Source organism: Dasypus novemcinctus, chromosome 4, assembly GCF_030445035.2.
Source record: "Dasypus novemcinctus isolate mDasNov1 chromosome 4, mDasNov1.1.hap2, whole genome shotgun sequence".
NCBI classification, from domain to species: domain Eukaryota; kingdom Metazoa; phylum Chordata; class Mammalia; order Cingulata; family Dasypodidae; genus Dasypus; species Dasypus novemcinctus.
The window spans coordinates 103,283,107-103,302,841 of record NC_080676.1 but is presented as its reverse complement, the minus strand read 5'-3'; the positions used below and the strand labels follow the sequence as shown (position 1 = coordinate 103,302,841).

The following is a 19,735-nucleotide window of genomic DNA, read 5'->3' as shown; positions in this document are numbered from 1 at the left end:
TAACAGAAAATAATATGGAGACTTCTACAAGAATTTCAGTTCTTTCAGAAGTCATAGAGCCAAAGAGTTATAAGGAGCATTTTAGATATGTTCGTTTTGCCAAGCAGTGGTTATGTCCAAGAAGAGTTTATTGAGTTTTCTCAAGTGTATTTATTAGAACTCAGCTAACACAAAACCTATGTGCATTTTAAATGCTAGAGGAATCACAGTATCCTAAGCCAAATGCTTTTTGAAAATTTATCTTTCCGTTTTTTTCTTCCTCTCTTTTCTAGAAGAAAATTACTGATGTTCTTGCAAATTCAGAACCAAAACCAGGGACACCTGAAGATTTGCAGAAGCTAATGAAAGACTATTATAGCAGCAGTCATTCAGTAATTGAATTAGAAGAACTGAATCTACCGGGTATGATCAGGCTTCTTTTCTTTCCTTCTTCACTATTCTGAACTTAGTCATTTGTGTTTGCATTAGGGAGGGAGCTATCATTAATTTCTAGCAGTTTTCCTGACAACAAGGAACAAAGTTGGTTTTATCTTTCCTGTACTATAAATAATGGTGTTAGGTGTCTCAACCAATAAATTTAATATAATTTCCATGTCCTAACACTCCTTTCCACAACTTAATAGTTTTAATTATTGGGTGATTTCTTAATTAGGATGCTAAATGGTATTTGTGCAATCTAATAGTAAGATTTCTAATTGTATTGTCTATTTTATTCTAAAGGCTGATTATTGAGTGTGCATTTTTTAAGCAGACACTTCAAGGAGTATGAATCCCTATTAAGGAAACAAGTTAAACCTAAAGAATACATTGAAAAAAATAGATTTGATACATTGATTACTCATCCTTTATAGACAAGAACTTTAGCCTTAATAAGCATCTTAGTTTTACTGTTAACCCTTGTCGTCGTTGTTTTTAATCATGGATTTCTCGTCATGGATCTCTAGAATTGTAGAATCAAGGTCAGAAGAAATCTTTAAGGAGTCATTTGATTTCCATAGTGAGTCTGTGTTATATTACTGTTATTTTAGAATTCATTAATACAATTAGATTAGAATGTGAGGGCATGGGTTGTTTAGGGAGGAAGAAATATATGTTAGAAGTATGCTTAAAGTAAAAAATATATAGGTTTTCTTTTTCAGTTAATAAATTAGGCCATTATGAGACACAAAAAACTAGAGCATCATAGAAAGTTTTTGGAGAAAATGCCCCAGTCACTACACTGATTAAGCCAAAGACAAAGTCCATGCTAGGTGAGGGGGAGGAAGATGCCATTGGTTATTTGAAACAATCTCAGGAAGGGACATAAATATAAGGTGGATATAAATAATAAAAGTTTGCCAAGAATCCAACTTGGTTTTTATTTGGGGTTGTTTGTGTCTGTAGGGCAGAAACATGTCTTTTCAATTAATAGTATGCACTGTACATGTTAATGTCATACACAGGGGCATTTATCAGAGTTTTAAGGCAGGAGTTGCTCAGGGCTAGTTAGACTCAAAGCTCTCCTCTTCAGAGCTGCAATGTGGTTTAAAGCAGTGGTTCCTAAATGCCTAAGGATAGGAGCAACTGAATCACCCAGGAACTTTTTTTTTTTAAAGTAAAGAAAAAGAAAACAGATTCCCAGGCCCACTTCAAAGGGATTCTGACTCACTAATCAAAAGGGAGTCCATCCCAGAAATCTGCATTTTTTATAGAGCTCTCTGTGATTCTGATCATGTCTAGATTTGGAAAATTATAGTTTGAAAGATCATCAAAGTTTCCACAAAAGGAAAGGAGGCAACTTTGAAATCAGTTACTCATAATATGAGTTATATGTACTGGGTAACAACATGAATTTCATTTAATTTAGTAATGGTTTATTCTCTAGCACTCTACTGTATTTATAGACAAACTTTTTCTTGTAGAATGAATTAGGAAGATAATCATGCATTTTTTACATCTGAAACATAAAATTATTCATAATCCATAGTTGCTAGACCATGTTATATTGTGTTGTACAATGTGTAATTACATTGTGTTGTGTTTTATTGTATTATTCCCATTTCTCCACAATCCACACTCCATTTTCCTTTCCCTCTAATCATTCACTCTAATGTGTTGATATATACTTTTAAATATATGTTTACTTTTAAAATGTCATGTTGTTTTATGAGTGTGCATTTTAAATTTTATATTATGCTGAACCTCTCATTCTGTTTCTTTCCTCACTTAACACTTCTTTGGTATGCATAGATGGTTTTATGTACATCTGGTTTGTTGCTTCTAAACGCTACCCAGTATTCCAATGTTTTCATCTGCCACATATCATTTATCCATTTTCCCAGATACGGTCACCTATATTGCTTCCATCTCCCCACTCTCACAAACAATGCCAATAAATAAATAGCCTTGTGTGTGTCCCTTTACAAACCACACAAAAATTTCTTTGTATTATTTACCTAAGAATATAATCACTAGATTATAGGTTATATATATCTTAATTTTATTAAGTACATTCCAGAATATCTATACCACTTTACACTTCCACCTACATTCACCCTATGTTCTTGATATATTTATAGTATACATCTTTCTAAGCATTTGCATGAATAGTGAGATTGAACATCTATTCATGGATTTGTTAGCCATTTCAGCTTTGTCTCTGTAAGTTACCTGTTCTGTGGTTTAAAAGATGTTCATTATTACACTGATATAAGCGTCAGTTTTACTACTCTAAGAAATTATGGACTGCTCAATGGAAGGTTAAAAGTTTATTTGTTGTTGCTGTAATTTTAAATACTAGAAAACATTTTAAAACATATAATAAGCGCCCATTTCACGAATGTTTTATAATTTTGACCAAGAATACACCATTCATATTTAGTTTATTTTGGTTGTATGTGTTTGTAGAATTCTCTACAAAGCATTTTTCTTATATTTCTAGACTCCTGTTTCCTCAAGGCCAATGACTTGACTCACAGTCTTTCATCATACCTAAAAGAAAGTAAGTAAACTCTGATTTTTTCAAAATTATTACCAAGTTGTTATTATTCCATTAAAAAAAAGTAAGATCTGTCTCTTTAAGACAAAAACTTTCAGAACTGCATTTAAAATCAAAAGTTTCCATCTTAAATGGATCATTTATATATTTATTTAGATGTAGGTATGCAGAAAACATAAACCCTCCATATAACCCCCCTATTATTAACACCTTGCATTAGTGTGGTATCTTTGTTACAATTGATGAAATAATATTATTATTATTGTACTATTAATAATCCGTAGTTTACATTATGGCTCACTCTTTGTATTATAAAGTCTTTATGGGGTTTTTTTAAAAAAAATTATTCTAGTAACATATATACAACCTAAAATTTCCCTTTGCGTATGGTTTCATGCAAATAAATAATTCAGTGCTATTAATTATGTTCACAGTATGCTACCATCACCACCATCCACTACCAAAGCTTTTCCATCACCCCAAATAGAAATTCTAAACCAATTAAGCATTATCTCCCCATTCTCTACCCTCACTCCAGCTCCTCATAACCTGTATTCTAGTTTATGACTCTTAAATGGATTTTAAATAGAGGTATTTGAATATTAATTTTTATCTAGTATATTTATTCTGGTTTTGCACAGAGTTTGGGAATTTGGTTTTTGGTATCCAAAGAATAGTGTTCTAGTCTCAGGCGCTCCAGGAATTTGCTATTTGATCTGGGCCAAGTCACTGAGTATTCCCTGGGGTTGGATTCTGTTATCTGAAAGATAAGGAAATTAGACCATGTGATCTCTATTCCAGTTGTGATATTCTGAAATTCTGTTCACATACTCAGAACTCAGAACATGGCTATTGTAAGGTCACTCTAATTTAACCTTTTCAATTTGTATTGATTATTAGTGCAGCCAAGAATAACTAGTAGGTTATTCATATCATGTGATCATTTATGTGTAGCCGACAATTAAATAGTTTAGATGTACAAACTTATATTCTTATTTCAAACTCTAAGCAATTCAAAACATAGCCAACTAATTTGTATACCAATTTTACCACTTTTAAGCTGGGTGCCCTTGTTACTTATCCTTTCTCAGCCTCAAATTCAGCAAATATAAATATAGATAATAAGAGAATCAACCTCACTGGATTATGAGGACTAAAAAAGATAAAAAGTGCTTAGCACAATGTTAACAGTTAGTTGTGTTTGCTATTAGTTAATAGTGTTTGCTATTAGTTAAATGTCAATTCCATTTTATATCTTATGCTGAGTGTCCCTTTAAAATTCAGCATTATTGAATCAGAGTTCTTTTCAGTCAACTTGCCTTCAAGTGCCAAACATAATTGAAATACTGAAATGTATTATCCCAAACTTTTTTACTGAGTTCTAAAACTAACCCCATTTAGCTACTAGGCATATTATACATTTTGTGATATTACATTTTAATTATTAGTGATATTACATTTTAAGCAAATATCTAGAATAACCAAAGAATGGGTCTAGAAATGCTCATTATATTTTATTTTGCTTAAACCCTATCAAAGAAGCATTTAGAGAGAATATCAACTTTGGAGGTGCTATTTTGTTATATTTAGAGTAATACTTTATGTGCTTTTTTATCCAGTCTGCCCTAAGTGGGTAAAACTTCGGAAAAACCACAATGATAAGAAATCAGTCCTGATGCTGATCATCTGCAGTTCTGCCATCCGAGCCCTGGAGATCATTAGGTTGGAAACTTCATCTATTTTATTTCATAAGTGTTTTCTGAGTAACTGATGTGTGCAAAACTAATATGTTTTATGTGCTGAAGATTTAGTAATGTAAAGCTCCTCATGGAGCTTACATTCCAGTGGGGGAGACAGACAATGAACAAATAAATACATTATAATGGCAGGTAGTAAGAAGTTAAGTAAAGAAAAAAATAAAACATGCCACAGGGATAGAAAAGAACAGGGGCTACTTTTTAAAGGGTGGTCAAGGAAAGTTTCTCTAAGAAAATGAAAACTTAGAATGAGGTGAAGGAGAGAGCCAAACAGCTGTCTAGAAGAAGAGTGTTCCAGGCAGAGGGAACAGTAAATGCAGAAGGCCCTGAGATGGGTCCCTTGGGAGAGTTTTGAGCAGAAGAGTTGCATGATCTGAATAATCATTTTAAAGAGTCCCTCTGGCTGCTATGTAGAGAATATATTTTGTAGGGGACAAGTGTAAAAGCAGGGAGATGATACCAGCAGCAACCAGTTAGAAGAAAAAATGGAAGAAAGGATCTGATTTAAAATAAAGATGGGGAGTGGATGTGGCTCAAGTGGTTGAGTACCTCTTCCCATATGGGAAGTCCCAGGCTCAGTTTCCAGTGTCTCCTAAAAACAAAAAAACAAACAAAAAACAACTCAGGGGAGTCATTGTAGCTCATTGGTTTGGCGCCTGCTTCCACATACAACCCCTGACCCCAGGACCTCAAAAGTAAAATAAAATAAAATGAAAGTAAAATAGTTAAAGAAAAGATAAAATACTAAGGATAAACTTAACAAAGTCTATATAAAGAAAACATAACATCATATGAGGAACATCGATGATCTTGAAGAAACAAAAAGGTGCACTATATTCTTGAATAGGACTCAACATTGTAGAGATGTCATTTTTTCCCTAGGATAATCTACTGATGTCACAAATTCCTGAAAAAAATCCCAAAATAATTCTTTTTCAAATAGATAAACTAATTCTAAGTTCATATAGAAAATATGCAAGAAAAAATAGCCAGGTAAATTCTGAAAAAGAATTCTAACCAGAATATACTACCCTCTCATATTATATAACAAAAGAAGAAAAAGCACATATGAAGTCTCTTTAATTAAAACAGTGTGACATTGACTCATGTATGACAGACAGCTTAGTGGTCTATTTCAGATCAAAAGTTCAGAAAGAGACCCAAAAGGGTATGAAAATGTAGCACAGGGCTAAAGTGATGAATCAGTAGGGAAAGATGGATTGACTAATAAATGATGTTGGAACAAGTGGGTAACCATCTGGAAAAATAAAGTTGGATCTATATCTCACTTCTTATACTAAGATAAACTCCAAAAGGAGCAAAGTTTTAAATATAAAAATTATGTTTTGAAGATAAGCTGTCAGTGCTTTACAAACTGCTCTCACATACCATTTCAGTTTCTATACAAAGAAAAAAAAAAGGCTCCTACTGGGTCAGTGGTAACATTCAACTTTCAAAGAGCCAAAAGAATAAGATGGGATTTTCCAGAATAAGCCCTCTTCAGAAGCCAGGTGCAGGACCAGGCTTTGACAGAATACAAAACAAAGGAAAATCCAAGTCAAGAAAAAATAAGTTACTTGGTCAAATAGAATAAAGTAGAAATGTAGACACTCAGTAGTTAGTTAACATCAACTTTTCTAAATGAACTCATCTAATCATGAATTTGAAAAGGAGATGTTAAGCTTTGTTAGTAGTCCTTCAAACCCTCCTTTCCCTATGTAGGCACTTACAATGAATCCTATCACATATCCACTTTTTACTAAAAAGAGTATTTCTTTCAACTACCTCTGTTCTAAACATAATTGACCTTCAAGATTCCAAATGCTTCTGGGCTGCTGTGGTTGCTGGTCCTGAAATCACAGGAGTTTGCATTGACTTTGCAGTGCTTTCAAAACTACCAACTTAGAACTCCTTTCACATTCAAATGCTAATGACAAAGAGGTGGTCTCTTAAAAACAAGTTGTCAAATTGATTAGAACTTTTCCTGTACATAAATTCCTTTTTAGGGGCATAAAAGCACCATGTTGTCACACTTCATTTACCAATTCTCAGTATTTTTCTCTGTCCCCAGTAATATTATGATCCATTTCAAGGTTAGGTGATTTGCAAAAGGGGAATTCGGAGAAGGTACAACGAACCCTATTCATAAAGACTACTGTTGAATAATTCTAATAATTCTAACTTTTATAAGACTTGTTCTCTTGAGAATGTTGTGTTATATTAAATCTCTCCCCTAAATTGTCTTCCCAATTAACCTTGCTATGGAAAAAGCTTATATGTAAGTGAAAACTGGAGTGCAGCAGGACTTGTATATAGCATGATTCACTATTACACACTCACATATTCCTATTGGTTAATAATATTTCTCAAAATGTAAAAATTATATATAAAGAAAAGTAGTGTTCCCAAGCAGTATTCCCATGTTAGGTCTTTCCCCAAACATCAGTTACAAAGAGTGTAATTTATACTCACTTCATTTCAAAACAGAATTTGAGGGAAATGGATATGGCTCAAGCAGTTGAATGCCCATCTCCCACATGGGAGGTCCTGGGTTCAGTTCCCATTTCCCTCCTAAAAAAAAACAAAAACCAGAAAACAGACAATGAGCAAAAGAACAATGAACAAAAACAACAAACAGACAAGGAGTACAAACGTGTAAAAACAACAAGCAAAACAGACAAGGGAACCATTTCAGAGAGGAAAAACGACAGAATTTGATGTGATATGCATAAGAAACACATGCAACAAATATAATATAGTTGGTGAAATGGAAGCAAAGGAAAAATAGCAATCAGAAAATCAGATGAAGCCAGCTAGGACTGATGCTCAAATCACCTCCATAAGGTCCTATTCAATTGCAGAGATGGCCCCAGCTGTGACCCAACACTTAGGAAACAGTTGCCACATTCATTTTATTCTCTGGGTTTACAAAAAATTTTTTTAAGTTCTCTAACTATCATACCTTTTCTCACTGTGACGTAGTGGCAACATCCTCAATATCATATCTACAATAAAGACATTAGGCAGTTGATGTGGAATATCCCTCAGTGCAGGCTGGGGGCCTACTGCCAAAGCCATGTTAGTAAAGACAGTTGTGTAAGATACCAGCCAACATAGTCTGACCCACAGGGCTACCAATCTGGATTGATCTAAATAGATGTGGAATTTTGAATGCCAAGAAACCAAACTGATTACCTATCCTGTAGACCAGAGGTTGTGAATTGACTTAATTGACTCTACAAACATATTGTATCTAAAGAATTTAAATACATAATATTTAAAATAATTTTCACACATACAAATCTAGATTTCTGGCATCTCTAAAAATCAGATGGTTTTGTAACGTTGAGCCCATAACCTCACATCATAGTAACTGTCTGAACTTGTTGACCCCTGTAACAGGACATATACTCTCTAGTTCCTCTCAGTCCTCACTCCTGCCTCCTAGATTGCTTCATTTATAATCCCACCTCTAGTTCTGCAGGCTTCATTTGTGGCAGTGGTTTTTCTCCTTCCTCTCCTTCCTTTTTTCCCCTTCCTTCCTTCGCCTCTCTTCCTTAGCAGAATGCTTTCCATATATAAAATTTTACAGAGAAGTTCACTTTGTAAAGTAGACAAAAGTGGGACTGCTCTGACTGAAGGCCATCTCCCCCCACCTCCTATAGTCACAGACAGACCTTTATGGATGTCATTGGGCTCCACAGAACATAGACTGACATCATTGCTCTAAAATACTTCTCAAAACCAAATTTTTTATGACAACTATACTATTTGAAGATATATTATCTGCCAAAGACCTGAAATACAGAAATTCTGTCTTACAAGGGAAGCGTAGATACATATGTTTTGGTAATCAGCATAGCCCAAGTAAGGTTAACCTGGTAAGGAAAGTTAGAGGCCAACAGAGATATATGCCTGAATAAAAGGCCACCCCACTTTCACTCCAGAATCTTAAAAAAGTTTGCATATGTGTCTATATACCACACATATGCACATATTCTTTGCAATAAAGCAAGACATACTATGTAAGTAGTCATCTTGCCTGGAATAAGTGAACTCTCTCATACATTAATCTATTCCTTTCTCAGGTCAATGACAGCATTTAAAGGAGACACAAAAGTTATGAAATTATTTGCAAAGCACATAAAGGTAATCAATGGCCTGTGGTTTCTGATGGGGGTTGGAAAGACTTCTGTAACAATTTCTAAGGGCCAATCCTGGGCCTCGGCTTTTCCCCTCATCCTCTGATTTCCTTAGTGAGCATTTTCTTTGATGCCTTCCTTACATAACATGTTTAACAGCCATCCTGGTTTTCTTTGAATTCCTCCACTTCCATATACCTACCTCTTTCCTAAAAACCCACCTCTCTCCACCACAGTCATCACTCCTCCATCCTCTTAAATTCCTGTACAGAAGCTGGATTCTTCAAGTGTTTATCCATTTTCTATGAAGATGCTCTTTCACCGCAGTGTTAACCTTCTTTGCCATATAACTTGACCCTAAACAAGAATAGCCCTCATTTCCTTTTTACTTTTTTTTTTTTTTCCGCAAACTCTCTTAGTTTCTATTCGTTTGTGAATATTTTAAACTCACCCTCATACTTGAAGGAAAATTTTGCTGGCTAAAGAATTCTCAGCTGGCAATTTTTCTTTCAGTATCCTAATTGTATCATACCATTGTCTTCTCACTTCCATGGTTTCTGATGAAAAATCTGCATTAAGTCTTACTGGGCATCCCTTGTATGTTATGGTTTGCTACTCCCTTGCTGCTTTCAGAATTTTCTCTTTAACTTTGACTTGGACATTCTGAATGTTATGTGTCTTAGAGTAGCTCTGCTTGGATTTAGTCTGATTGGGGTACACTGTACTTCTTGGACATGTAAGTTCATTTCTTTCATGAGAGCTGGGAAAAATTTGGGTATTATTTTCTCAAATACTTGCTGCCCGTTTTCCCTTCTCTTCTCCTTCTGGAATTCCCATGACATATGTGTTATTGCATTTAGTGTTGGTCAACTCCCTGAGCCCCTGCTCTATTTTTTTCCATTCTTTTCTCTCTTCAATTTCAGCTGTCCTGTCTTTGGTATCATTTATTCTCTCTTCTATGATTTTGAGTCTGCTGTCTTATATCTCTAATATGTTATTTATCTCACCTGTCATGTCTTTCATTCCCATGAGCTCTGTTCAGGTTTTCAAATTCTTCTCTGTGCTTGTTCAGTGTCTCCTTTTTTTTTTTTTTAACAAGAAAACAAGCAGATGAGCATTTATTAAAAGCCAAGTCTGTCTTGCTCCAAATAAGCAATGTCTTTTTTTTTTACTTTATTTTGTACATTTAAGAATTGAAAATATAAACATTTAAGAAATAAGAAAACACAGTTGTATAAAAACATACATTTCTCAATTTAATGTCTTCTTGATGTTATCTCTTTAGCCATATTGTCTTTCTTTTTTTGTTTTGTTCTGTTTTTTTAAGATTTATTTATTTATTTATTTCTCTCCCCTTCTCCCACCCCACCCCGGCTGTCTCTCTCTGTGCCTATTTGCTGCATCTTCTTCTTTGTCCACTTCTGTTGTTGTCAGCAGCATGGGAATCTGTGTTTCTTTTTGTTGCGTCATCTTGTGTCAGCTCTCCGTGTGGGCAGCGCCATTCCTGGGCAGACTGCCCTTTCTTTCGCGCTGGGTGGCTCTCCTTACAGGGCGCACTCTCTGCGCGAGGGGCTACCCTACACGGGGGACACCCCTGCGTGGCAGGGCACTCCTTGCACACATCAGCACTTCGCATGGGCCAGCTCCACACGGGTCAAGGAGGCCTGGGGTTTGAACCGCGGACCTCCCATATGGTAGATGGACACCCTAACCACTGGGCCAAGTCCACTTCCCCCATATTGTCTTTTGACTCTTTGATTTTCGAAATTTCTGTGTAGCTCATTGATTAATTGTCTCAAATCCTGCATCTCTTTTGGGACTTTGATATAGTCCTTTTCTTGGGCCATGTCATCCATTTTCTTAGTATGACTCGTAATTTTTTGCTGATATCTAGGCATCTGATTAGGATGGTGAGTTTATTTGGCTGCTCAATTTCTCTCTTTCATAGGGATTTAGTGGCAGGAGGCTGTGTGTAACTGCTCTCCTTTCTTGGTTAACCTGTTTGGGGTCTTTAGGAGTATCCCTGTTAACTGCTGAAAACTAGGCTCTAGACCCGGTAATGGGTTGCCTAGGTCTTTGGGGAGGGAGGCTATAATGGCTAGAAAACCTCTTTTCCTCATATGCAGTTCCTTGGTCAGCCATCAGATGGCACTCTTTGGCATACCACTCAGGTAAATGCCTGGTTGGAGTGTGTTTGCTGCAACACAGACCACATCAATGTGATAGAGGTTCCTGCCTAGAGACTAAGAGCCTCATATTTCAAACTTTCTCAGAAACAATACTCCAACCTTTGCTGACAGTCCCCTCCTTTTTCCTGGGTAGGAAATAAGTTCACTCCCTTCTGTGTCCTCAACAATCAGTTCTGGTTAGTAGAGGGAGATGGAGAGGGTTGGATATCTTTAGCAGTAGATCTCTTTAGTTCTGAGCAATCCTCAAGGCAAACATGGTACAGCCCCACCTGGCCTGGAAGGGCTCGTGGGGTACAGCAGACCAAATCTTTGGGTCAAAAGCTGAGTTAGCCTTAAGCTGTGTCCCTCTCTCCCCTTTCCTGGGGGAGATGGATCCCTGGGGTCCCCTTTGTCCGTAATTGCTGGCCCCAAGCCTTAAAAATTTGGAAGTGTCTCTAATGTGGGAGAGGTTGCTAACAGTAACAGCTGCAGCTTTTAATGCAGTTTTGCCTTTGTGATTCTTTTCCTCGGTCCCACTCTCTTCAGAGCACTGTCCAGCCTTCCCCTGGTATCGTAAACCCTAGAGGATTTTTTTCCAGGCCATTTCTATCTGTCCGGCTATTGTTTCTCTGGGAGAGAAGAGAGTCCCATGTCTTTCTAGTCCTCCATCTTCCCAGAAGTCTTTTCCTCCTTTTAACATTTTTAACTGTGATGTAAAATGTTCTAAATTGGTCTGTGAGTGCACTTTCTAATGACTCTTCCTTTTCTTCCTCCTTGGAATAGATCCAGGAACAAGTAAAGTTGCTGGAGAAGCGTGTGGTGCATCTGGGTGTAGGAACTCCAGGGAGGATTAAAGAACTCATTAAACAAGGTATGAAAAGAGGCAATGAGACTTCTACTCAGAGGTGGAAGTTTGCCTTACTCCCATGTAAGTTTTGGGAAATAGCTTTTGTGATATAGTGATACCACACCACTGAGTTAAACTCAGCCTTTAGACTCTAAAGCCAGTTAACAGGTTTAAGGCAATAGAGAATAGCAAGGACTTGGCAAACTGAAGTACCTATGCTCACCCAAATACATTCAAATTCCAGTTGCTTTAAGAAAGTTAATAGATCCACACAATCTACATTCCACCAATTTTCAACTTCTGGAATTTGTTGAGTGAGAAATAACAAACTTTTCCCTCTCACTTAATTTAATCTTGGTTTCCCAGAGTTCCAATTCTGGTTGAGGGCTACTATATAAAAATGCAGGCAAGTGGACTTGGCCCAATGGATAGGGCGTCCACCTACCACATGGGAGGTCCGCGGTTCAAACCCCGGGCCTCCTTGACCCATGTGGAGCTGGCCCACGCGCAATACTGATGCGCTCAAGGAGTGCCGAGCCACGCAGGGGTGTCCCCTGCATAGGGGAGCCCCACACGCAAGGAGTGTGCCCCGAAAGGAGAGCCACCCAGCGCGAAAGGAAGTACAGTCTGCCCAAGAATGATGCCATATACACAGAGAGCTGACACAGCAAAGATGATGCAACAAAAAGAAACACAAGCAGCAGACGTGGCCCAGTGGTTAGGGCATCCGCCTACCACATGGGAGGTCCACGTTTCAAACCCCGGGCCTTCTTGACCCGTGTGGAGCTGGCCCACACTCAGTGCTGATGCGTGCAAGGAGTGCCGAGCCACGCAGGGTGTCCCCTGCATAGGGGAGCACCACGTGCAAGGAGTGTGCCCCGTAAGGAGAGCCGCCCAGCACAAAAGAAAGTGCAGCCTGCCCAGGAATGGTGCCACACACAAGGAGAGCTGACACAACAGGATGATGCAACAAAAAGAGACACAGATTCCCGTGCTGCTGATAAGGATAGAAGCCGTCACAGAAGAACACACAGCGAATGAACACAGAGAGCAGACAACTGGGGGGTGAAGGGGAGATAAATAAATAAATAAATAAATCTTTTTAAAAATTAAAAAAAAAACAGATTCCCGGTGCTGCTGATAAGGATAGAAGCGGTCACAGAAGAACACACAGCGAATGGAAACAGAGCAGACAACTGGGGGGAGGAGGGAGAGAAATTAAAAAAAATTCGCAAAAAAAAATAAAATAAAAATGCAGTTCCTATGATGATACAGTTATTCTGGACTATTTCTTTGGCATGCATTTCTCTTTTAGTGCTTTACCCACAAAATTTTTCGATAATATCCACCAGTGGCTTTTCAGAGCTTAATTGATTGACACAAAGCCAGTAACCTAAAAACCTATAATCTGCCACTGATCTTATTCCCAGATCTACCTGCCAGATAGTTGTAAAATTTTCATTTTCAATACTCATTCCCAAATTACTTATTTAATACAGTACAACTTTTTTAAAAATCCACAACTGTAGCTGTTTCTATAGTAGTTTATATAGCTAAAAGCAGTGTATTAATCAATATAGCATCTCCTTATAAGATGGTCATTTGCCAGGAAGTAATCTAAAGCTAAAAATACTGGTATTTCTCTCTAGATGAAAACCATTCAGAATTAAATGAACCCACTACATGCAAAGTGCTATATGCAAAAGTGAAAAGGTAACAGACTTGGCCCCAGGCAAGGAAGGAAAAAAGACACTTTGTGAGTTCCTACCTACATGGAGTACTATGCTTGACACACATATGTTATCCCATTTAGTACCCTCAGCAACTTTACAGGCTGGCATTCTTGGTTTCATAAGGGAAAACTGAAGTTCAGAAGGTTTAAGTTGCCCTTCCCAAGGTCTGTAAGTTCAGGCCTTCCCGGTTCCAGAATCTTTCCCCCTCAAGAAATTCCTGATTAAGCTAAGGAGAAAAAGTACATAGAATGAGAATGACATTATGAGGCAGTAAATGCCAAGGGACAAATGAGCACTTTTGATTCTAAGTCCTACAGGAGTTGAATGGGGAAGATACTGTTAAGGTGGCTAGATTCTGCACGGAAGGCTTTGTAGACTAAGAAGGTCTTCAAGTGATCTTTGAAGTATGAGGAGGATTAAAATAGGCGGGGGGATGTAAGGAAGTCATTCATGAATTGGGAGAGCAGCCAAATCAGAGCAGGACAAGTAATACATATGGTATATTGAGAGGAGATGGGGATAGACAAGAAGGTGTTGAGGTTAGGAGCCCCTGTTAAGGATTTAGGCCTCCTGATTCAAATCCAAGGTCCAGCAGCTTACCAGCTGTGTGCAAGTTACTTAACATTTTCTAAGCCTGTTTTTTTATCCAATAAACAGGAGTAGCATAATAGTACCTGCTCACAGGATTGTTGTAAAAATAAAATGTCAATAAAGAGTTCAGCAAAATGAGTGGCATACCATAAGCACTCAGTAAGTACTAGTTATTATGTCTATTAAAGAGACCAACTTTCTGATTTCAAGACTTAATGAACTATAGTAGCATGTGATTTGATTGGAAAGAAAATCAGATTGTGAAGGGGGATGTTGAATAGTAAGCTGTGCAGTTTGGGTTTTGTCCATGGCACATGAGTTTATATGGCTAAGAGTTTTCAAAAAAGAGTCAGGAGGTCATCAGAGCGGTTGCACTTATGCACACCTCAGCAGGATCCCACATACAGCCAAAGTAGATACAACACCAAGTACTGGTATTCCTGAGGGCTGCAGAGACTCTCACATAGGTTCTACAGTTGTGAGAGTTGACTCTGGAGTTAAGTGCATTGTCAGTGAATCCTACTTTGGGATTTGTGACCCTGAGTGTGATGGAGTTGGACTCAGATGTGAACTCTCTACACATGCCTCTTCTGTTACTTTTACTGAACCTGTGGTTGGCGCTGGGGTTGGTATATACCCAGAAGACTTGAATCTCTGGACTGGACCTGTGCCAGCTGGGCCCTGAGCCTCAACAGAGTTGCAACTCCTACTCTCCAGTTGGTTGGACTTAACCCAGGTCAGCTAACAGGGAGGTGAAGATGGTCAACCACCACACCAGGGAACTGAGAGTGCCTACAACTCCAAGCAGGAGAATCACATCCATCAACCATGTGGGTCTAAGCCCCCTCTCGATATAGAGGTGAAGAGGACATCACCATCCCAGGGTCCACAGGATGGAGGAATAAAATGTGGATTAGAGTGGGCTTACTGGTATTCTATGATAAAACAATAGTAAAACTAGTAATAGAAGAAACTGTAGCATTGATCTGGAGAAAATGGCCACAGTAGTTGCTGAGAGCAGGGAGAGGGAAGAAGAGATGTGATGTGGGGGCATTTTCGAGACTTGGAGTTGTCCTAAATGATATGGCAGGGACAGATGCTAGACATTATATATCCTGCCATAACCCACTGAATGTACTGAGGGAGAGTGTAAACTACTATGTAAACTATAATCCATGTGGTTCAGCAGTGCTCCAAAATGTATTCACCAAATGCAATGAATGTGCCACAATGATGAAAGAGGTTGTTAATGTGGGAGGAGTGGGGGTGGGGGTTGGGGGGTGGGGTATGTGGGAACCTTATATATTTTTTAATGTAACATTTTTTGTGATCTATGTATCTTCAAAAAATTACAATAAAAAAATAAATGCTAAAAAAAAGTTAAGGTAAGGATGAAAAGCATTCACCATCAGTCTATGTGACACAGAGCTGGGGGAGACTGGCTGGGCATCAGGAGAGGTCGTGGATGGATTTGGCTTCGTCCCTGTCTCCCCTGCAGCTCTAGGCCAAAAAATTCATCTCCCTCCTTCCTGAAATCCTAATGTTTTTTGTGTCACCAGATCCCCTACCACAGAACCTTTATTTAAAAGAAAGAAATAAACAGAGAAAACAAAGTTGTCCAGAATGTCAGAATGACATTTTCTACAGAGTGGCAAGAATTCAATGTGAAGGCTTCTTTGTGGCAAAATCATTTAAGTTGCTGTTGATTTTTTTTATAATATGAATGAAAATAACTTCTACTTTCTGATTCTGATTAGATGAATGGTTTTATATTCATTAACCATTTATGTCACAGGTGTTAGGCTACATACAGAATGTTTTAAAAGAACATTCCTGGCACTTTATAGACACTGAAAATCTAACAAAGCAAGACTACTGGCACATAACTCATTTTCTGTAGCTGTTTATGACTTAAAGGTATTTATATATTTGATATAGACCAGTGAAGGAGAGTTTCCAGATGTGCAAGGATATCCCATGTCTTTGGGGTTTGTACAATTACAGGCAGAATTGTGTTATTTGAATATAATAATGAAGGGGATTTTTCCAACTATAAGAGCACATCATAGGTGGAAAATGGTACAGAGAATAAAATAAAAGTCACTTTAAGAGTTAATCTCTTGTTGGTTAATATTTGAATGTATTTCTTTCCAATCCTTCTTTCTATATAATTATATATTTATTTTTTAAAAAGGAGATTGATCATACTTCATTTTTCACTAAATGAATCTCTTGATGTAAATGTATTTAAGTCTCTGATGTTTTAAGGGAAGTCTGTCAATCCATTGTCTTTCCCAATTTATCGTTTCTATTAGTTTCACAGAAGGAGTTTTAAATAAGAGGCCTTGTAACTATAAGAAGCATGAAAAAGTATTTTGGATAGAGAGGAAAATAGTGAAATAAGCACAGAGAAAAGAGGAGGGGAAGTGTTTGCAGGTTAAAGAAGGCCTCATATACCATTTCCCAGTGTAACATGCCACAGTTCAGGGCAGTGGGAGAAACACAATGAATGGGAAAACCTGACTGTGCGCCCAACTCTGAGCCCCAGGAGGACTATCCTACCCCTGAGGTCCCCTCCAACCCTCACATTCCATACTTGTTATCTTCTAGATAGGTAGGAAAAGAGAAGGATCAAAGTCCTTAAGTGATCAACCAGTCTCCTCAAAGGATAGCATAGCAGCCTTTGAATGGAGCCCATTCATCTTAACTGCTTTTCTGCCTAAAATTTACTACCCATTCTGTCCTCATATTTCTGCCCACTTGCCTCAGATTCAACTCTTCCAAAGCCCACTAACCCCTGGCTGCAGGATACATCTTATCAAATAATTGTCAGGAATGAGACCTCACCCTCTGAGGCGTCATGAAATGGACATTCTTTGCCAGCACTTGAGCACTTGATGAGCTTAGCAAGAACAGTTTCTCTGCTTTCCTCAGAATCAGTGATAAGATTATGAGGAGAGCAAGTCTCAGAATGCTCCATTTGTTTTCCATCAGGCAAGAGCAGCACTTAATGTGCAGAGATTAGTTGCTGGGGGGGAGAGAACAGCAAATGAGGCTAAAGCATCCAAGAGAATAGAAAATCATTTTAATAAGCTTATGTCATGAGGTCTTTACTCTAGCAACTTGCTCTCTGTCTCTTTCAGGTGGCCTTAATTTGAACCCCTTAAAGTTTCTGGTTTTTGACTGGAACTGGAGAGATCAGAAGTTGAGGAGACTGATGGACATTCCCGAGGTACTGTGTAACCAGCAAATGCCTTTAATCATTTTTTTTTCAACTTGAACTCGAGTTCAAACATTGTAATAAAGTCTCTCACATAGGAAGCCAGTGCATTCTGGCTTTTGAAATGATTTCTATCCTTTAACTCAAAGGTAACTACAATTATAAAGGCCACCTCAACCCCTTACACATAACCATACCCTTTCTGCATGTTTTGTAAGAATTGGGTTTGTTTCTTCATCAAATGGCTAATGGCCTCTGCCCCACCAGGGACCACATCTAAACTTTTGAAAAACAAGATCTGAAAGACTAGGCATATTTCCCATGCCTTTATTTACAGTCACAATCATCTTTGCCTTTCATCCTTATATGTGCCCTTTTTGGGGGGTCAGAGGGGCACTGACTTGCCCCATTGTTCACATCTCCACATCCCCAAAGACCTACTTTCTTAATTTAAAGGACTATTTTGGTCTTAAGGGTTGGAACTTTTACAGTCTCAGTGGAATAAAATTGAGTGATTGAACGCTTTTTGTGGCAGAGCTGAATATTTATATTTGCCATATAAAACTTTTTCCCTAGAATGACCAAACCTGATTAAAATTGATTAGTGAGTTATATCAGACATCAATTCAAGTTAGAAGACAGTTTGCTTAGTTCTCTACTTAAACACACACACACACACACATATACTCTAACCCCTGAACTGACTGTTTTGAGTTTTTTTGTTTTAACTGATTTAACCAATTTGATGTCAGGTAAACAAGGCCATATTTGGTGATTTCAGGTATAATGTTAAAGCTAAGCAATCTGCCATTAGTTTTCTAATTATAATAATAAAGAGAAACAGTGGCAAAAAAACAAACACTTATTCATAACCTGTAATTATTTTTATTATATTGATGTCATTATCTGTAGTCACATTAACAAAATAAAATCCTATATTGAAATATTATATATAACATAGAAATCATACCTGGGATACCTTAAAAATACCTTGGTATAGGATTTTATTTTTAATGGCTGCAAACAAAAGGGCATGTTTAATAAACTGATGATGCACCTCTTCCTTTACTTATGTAAATATTTCACATCTGAATCACATGTGGTTTAGGACTTTTGTCCTTCCTGATTTTGGCCATAACAGCTGCATAAATAGATTGTCTAATTATTCACAAAGACTGTCTTTTCTTGATCTCAACCTTTTTCTTTTTTAAAAAAAATTTGCTTTTCTCTTATTTAGATAAAAAAGGAGATTTTTGAACTTCTGGAAATGGGAATACTCAGTCTGTGCAAGTCAGAATCTTTGAAGTTGGGCCTTTTCTAAGGCTGAGTCTGAATGAAGATTCCAGTTTTAATGGTGGAATTTGCATCTCCGTTTAATGACTGGCACATTGGGAACATTCAGTAAACATCAATTGTTATTTTATTACATTAACTGCATCATTAGATGGATCACTGGGGATATTTGGTTTTGGGGATTCTCTGACAGAAATGAATCTGTATTTTTGCCAACTCTCTTAATTGTATAATAAAGTATCACCAGCTGGCATGCAATTTTTTCTTGAGCAGTTTTACTCTCAGAGACTGGCTTCTGATGTGATTGCAAGGGTATGTCGTACTTTGTATCTATATAGAAGACAACAATGTAACTACAACTGTCTTACTCATTTACTTTTACTTTTTTCTAACTTTTTATTTAGAAATAGTTTCAGGCTTATAGAAAAGTTGCAAAAATAAAACAGAGAATCCCCATATACCTTTCACCCAGCTTCCCGCAATGTTAGCATCTTATATAACCATAGTACACTTATCGAAACTGAGAAACCAACATTAATACAATATAATTAATAAACTAAAGACTTTATTTGAATTATACCAGTTTTTCTACCGGTGTCTTTTTTATGATCAAATCCAGGATCTCACGTTACATTTTTAGTTGTCATGCCTCCTTAGTTTCCTCAAACCAATGAGTTCCTCAATCTTTCCTTGTCTTTCATGACCTTGATACTTTTTGAAAATTTATTTTTTATTAGAGCAGTTGTAGTTTTATAGAACTATCATGCAAAAAGTCCAAAGTTCCCATATACCTCCTCTCATACACAAGTTTTCTCTATTATTAATATTTTGCATTAGTGTGGTGACTTTGTTACAACTCATAACAATTTTTATAATTATGCTACTTTAGTGTACTGTTTACATTGTGTTATACAGTTCTATTATGTTTGTATGTGTGTGTATTAACTTATAAACTACCTAAAATTTCCCTTTTTATCCCTTTTCAAATATACAATTTAGTGGTGTTA

General features: G+C 37.2%; 1 protein-coding gene and 1 long non-coding RNA gene across 8 annotated transcripts in view; one reads left to right on the top strand and one right to left on the bottom strand.

Annotated features, from left to right (window-relative positions):
* CMSS1 (cms1 ribosomal small subunit homolog) overlaps positions 1 to 19,307 on the top strand; it is a 417,987-nt gene extending 398,680 nt beyond the window's left edge. For all 7 annotated transcript variants that reach the window (XM_071214866.1, XM_071214870.1, XM_071214867.1 and 4 more), the window contains 7 exons: positions 273 to 402; positions 2,921 to 2,980; positions 4,597 to 4,699; positions 8,823 to 8,883; positions 11,828 to 11,915; positions 17,359 to 17,447; positions 18,673 to 19,307. In XM_071214866.1, the coding sequence (XP_071070967.1) occupies positions 273 to 402; positions 2,921 to 2,980; positions 4,597 to 4,699; positions 8,823 to 8,883; positions 11,828 to 11,915; positions 17,359 to 17,447; positions 18,673 to 18,756 (615 nt within the window). In that variant the 3' untranslated portion in view covers positions 18,757 to 19,307. The remainder of the gene's footprint in view (positions 1 to 272; positions 403 to 2,920; positions 2,981 to 4,596; positions 4,700 to 8,822; positions 8,884 to 11,827; positions 11,916 to 17,358; positions 17,448 to 18,672) is intronic.
* On the bottom strand, positions 3,620 to 9,990 carry LOC139438894 (uncharacterized). The gene is made up of 3 exons (XR_011648685.1): positions 9,884 to 9,990; positions 7,207 to 7,305; positions 3,620 to 3,737 (listed from the first exon to the last, which is right to left on the bottom strand). It is a non-coding gene; the product is annotated as an uncharacterized lncRNA (long non-coding RNA).
* Positions 19,308 to 19,735: the final 428 nt, after the last annotated feature.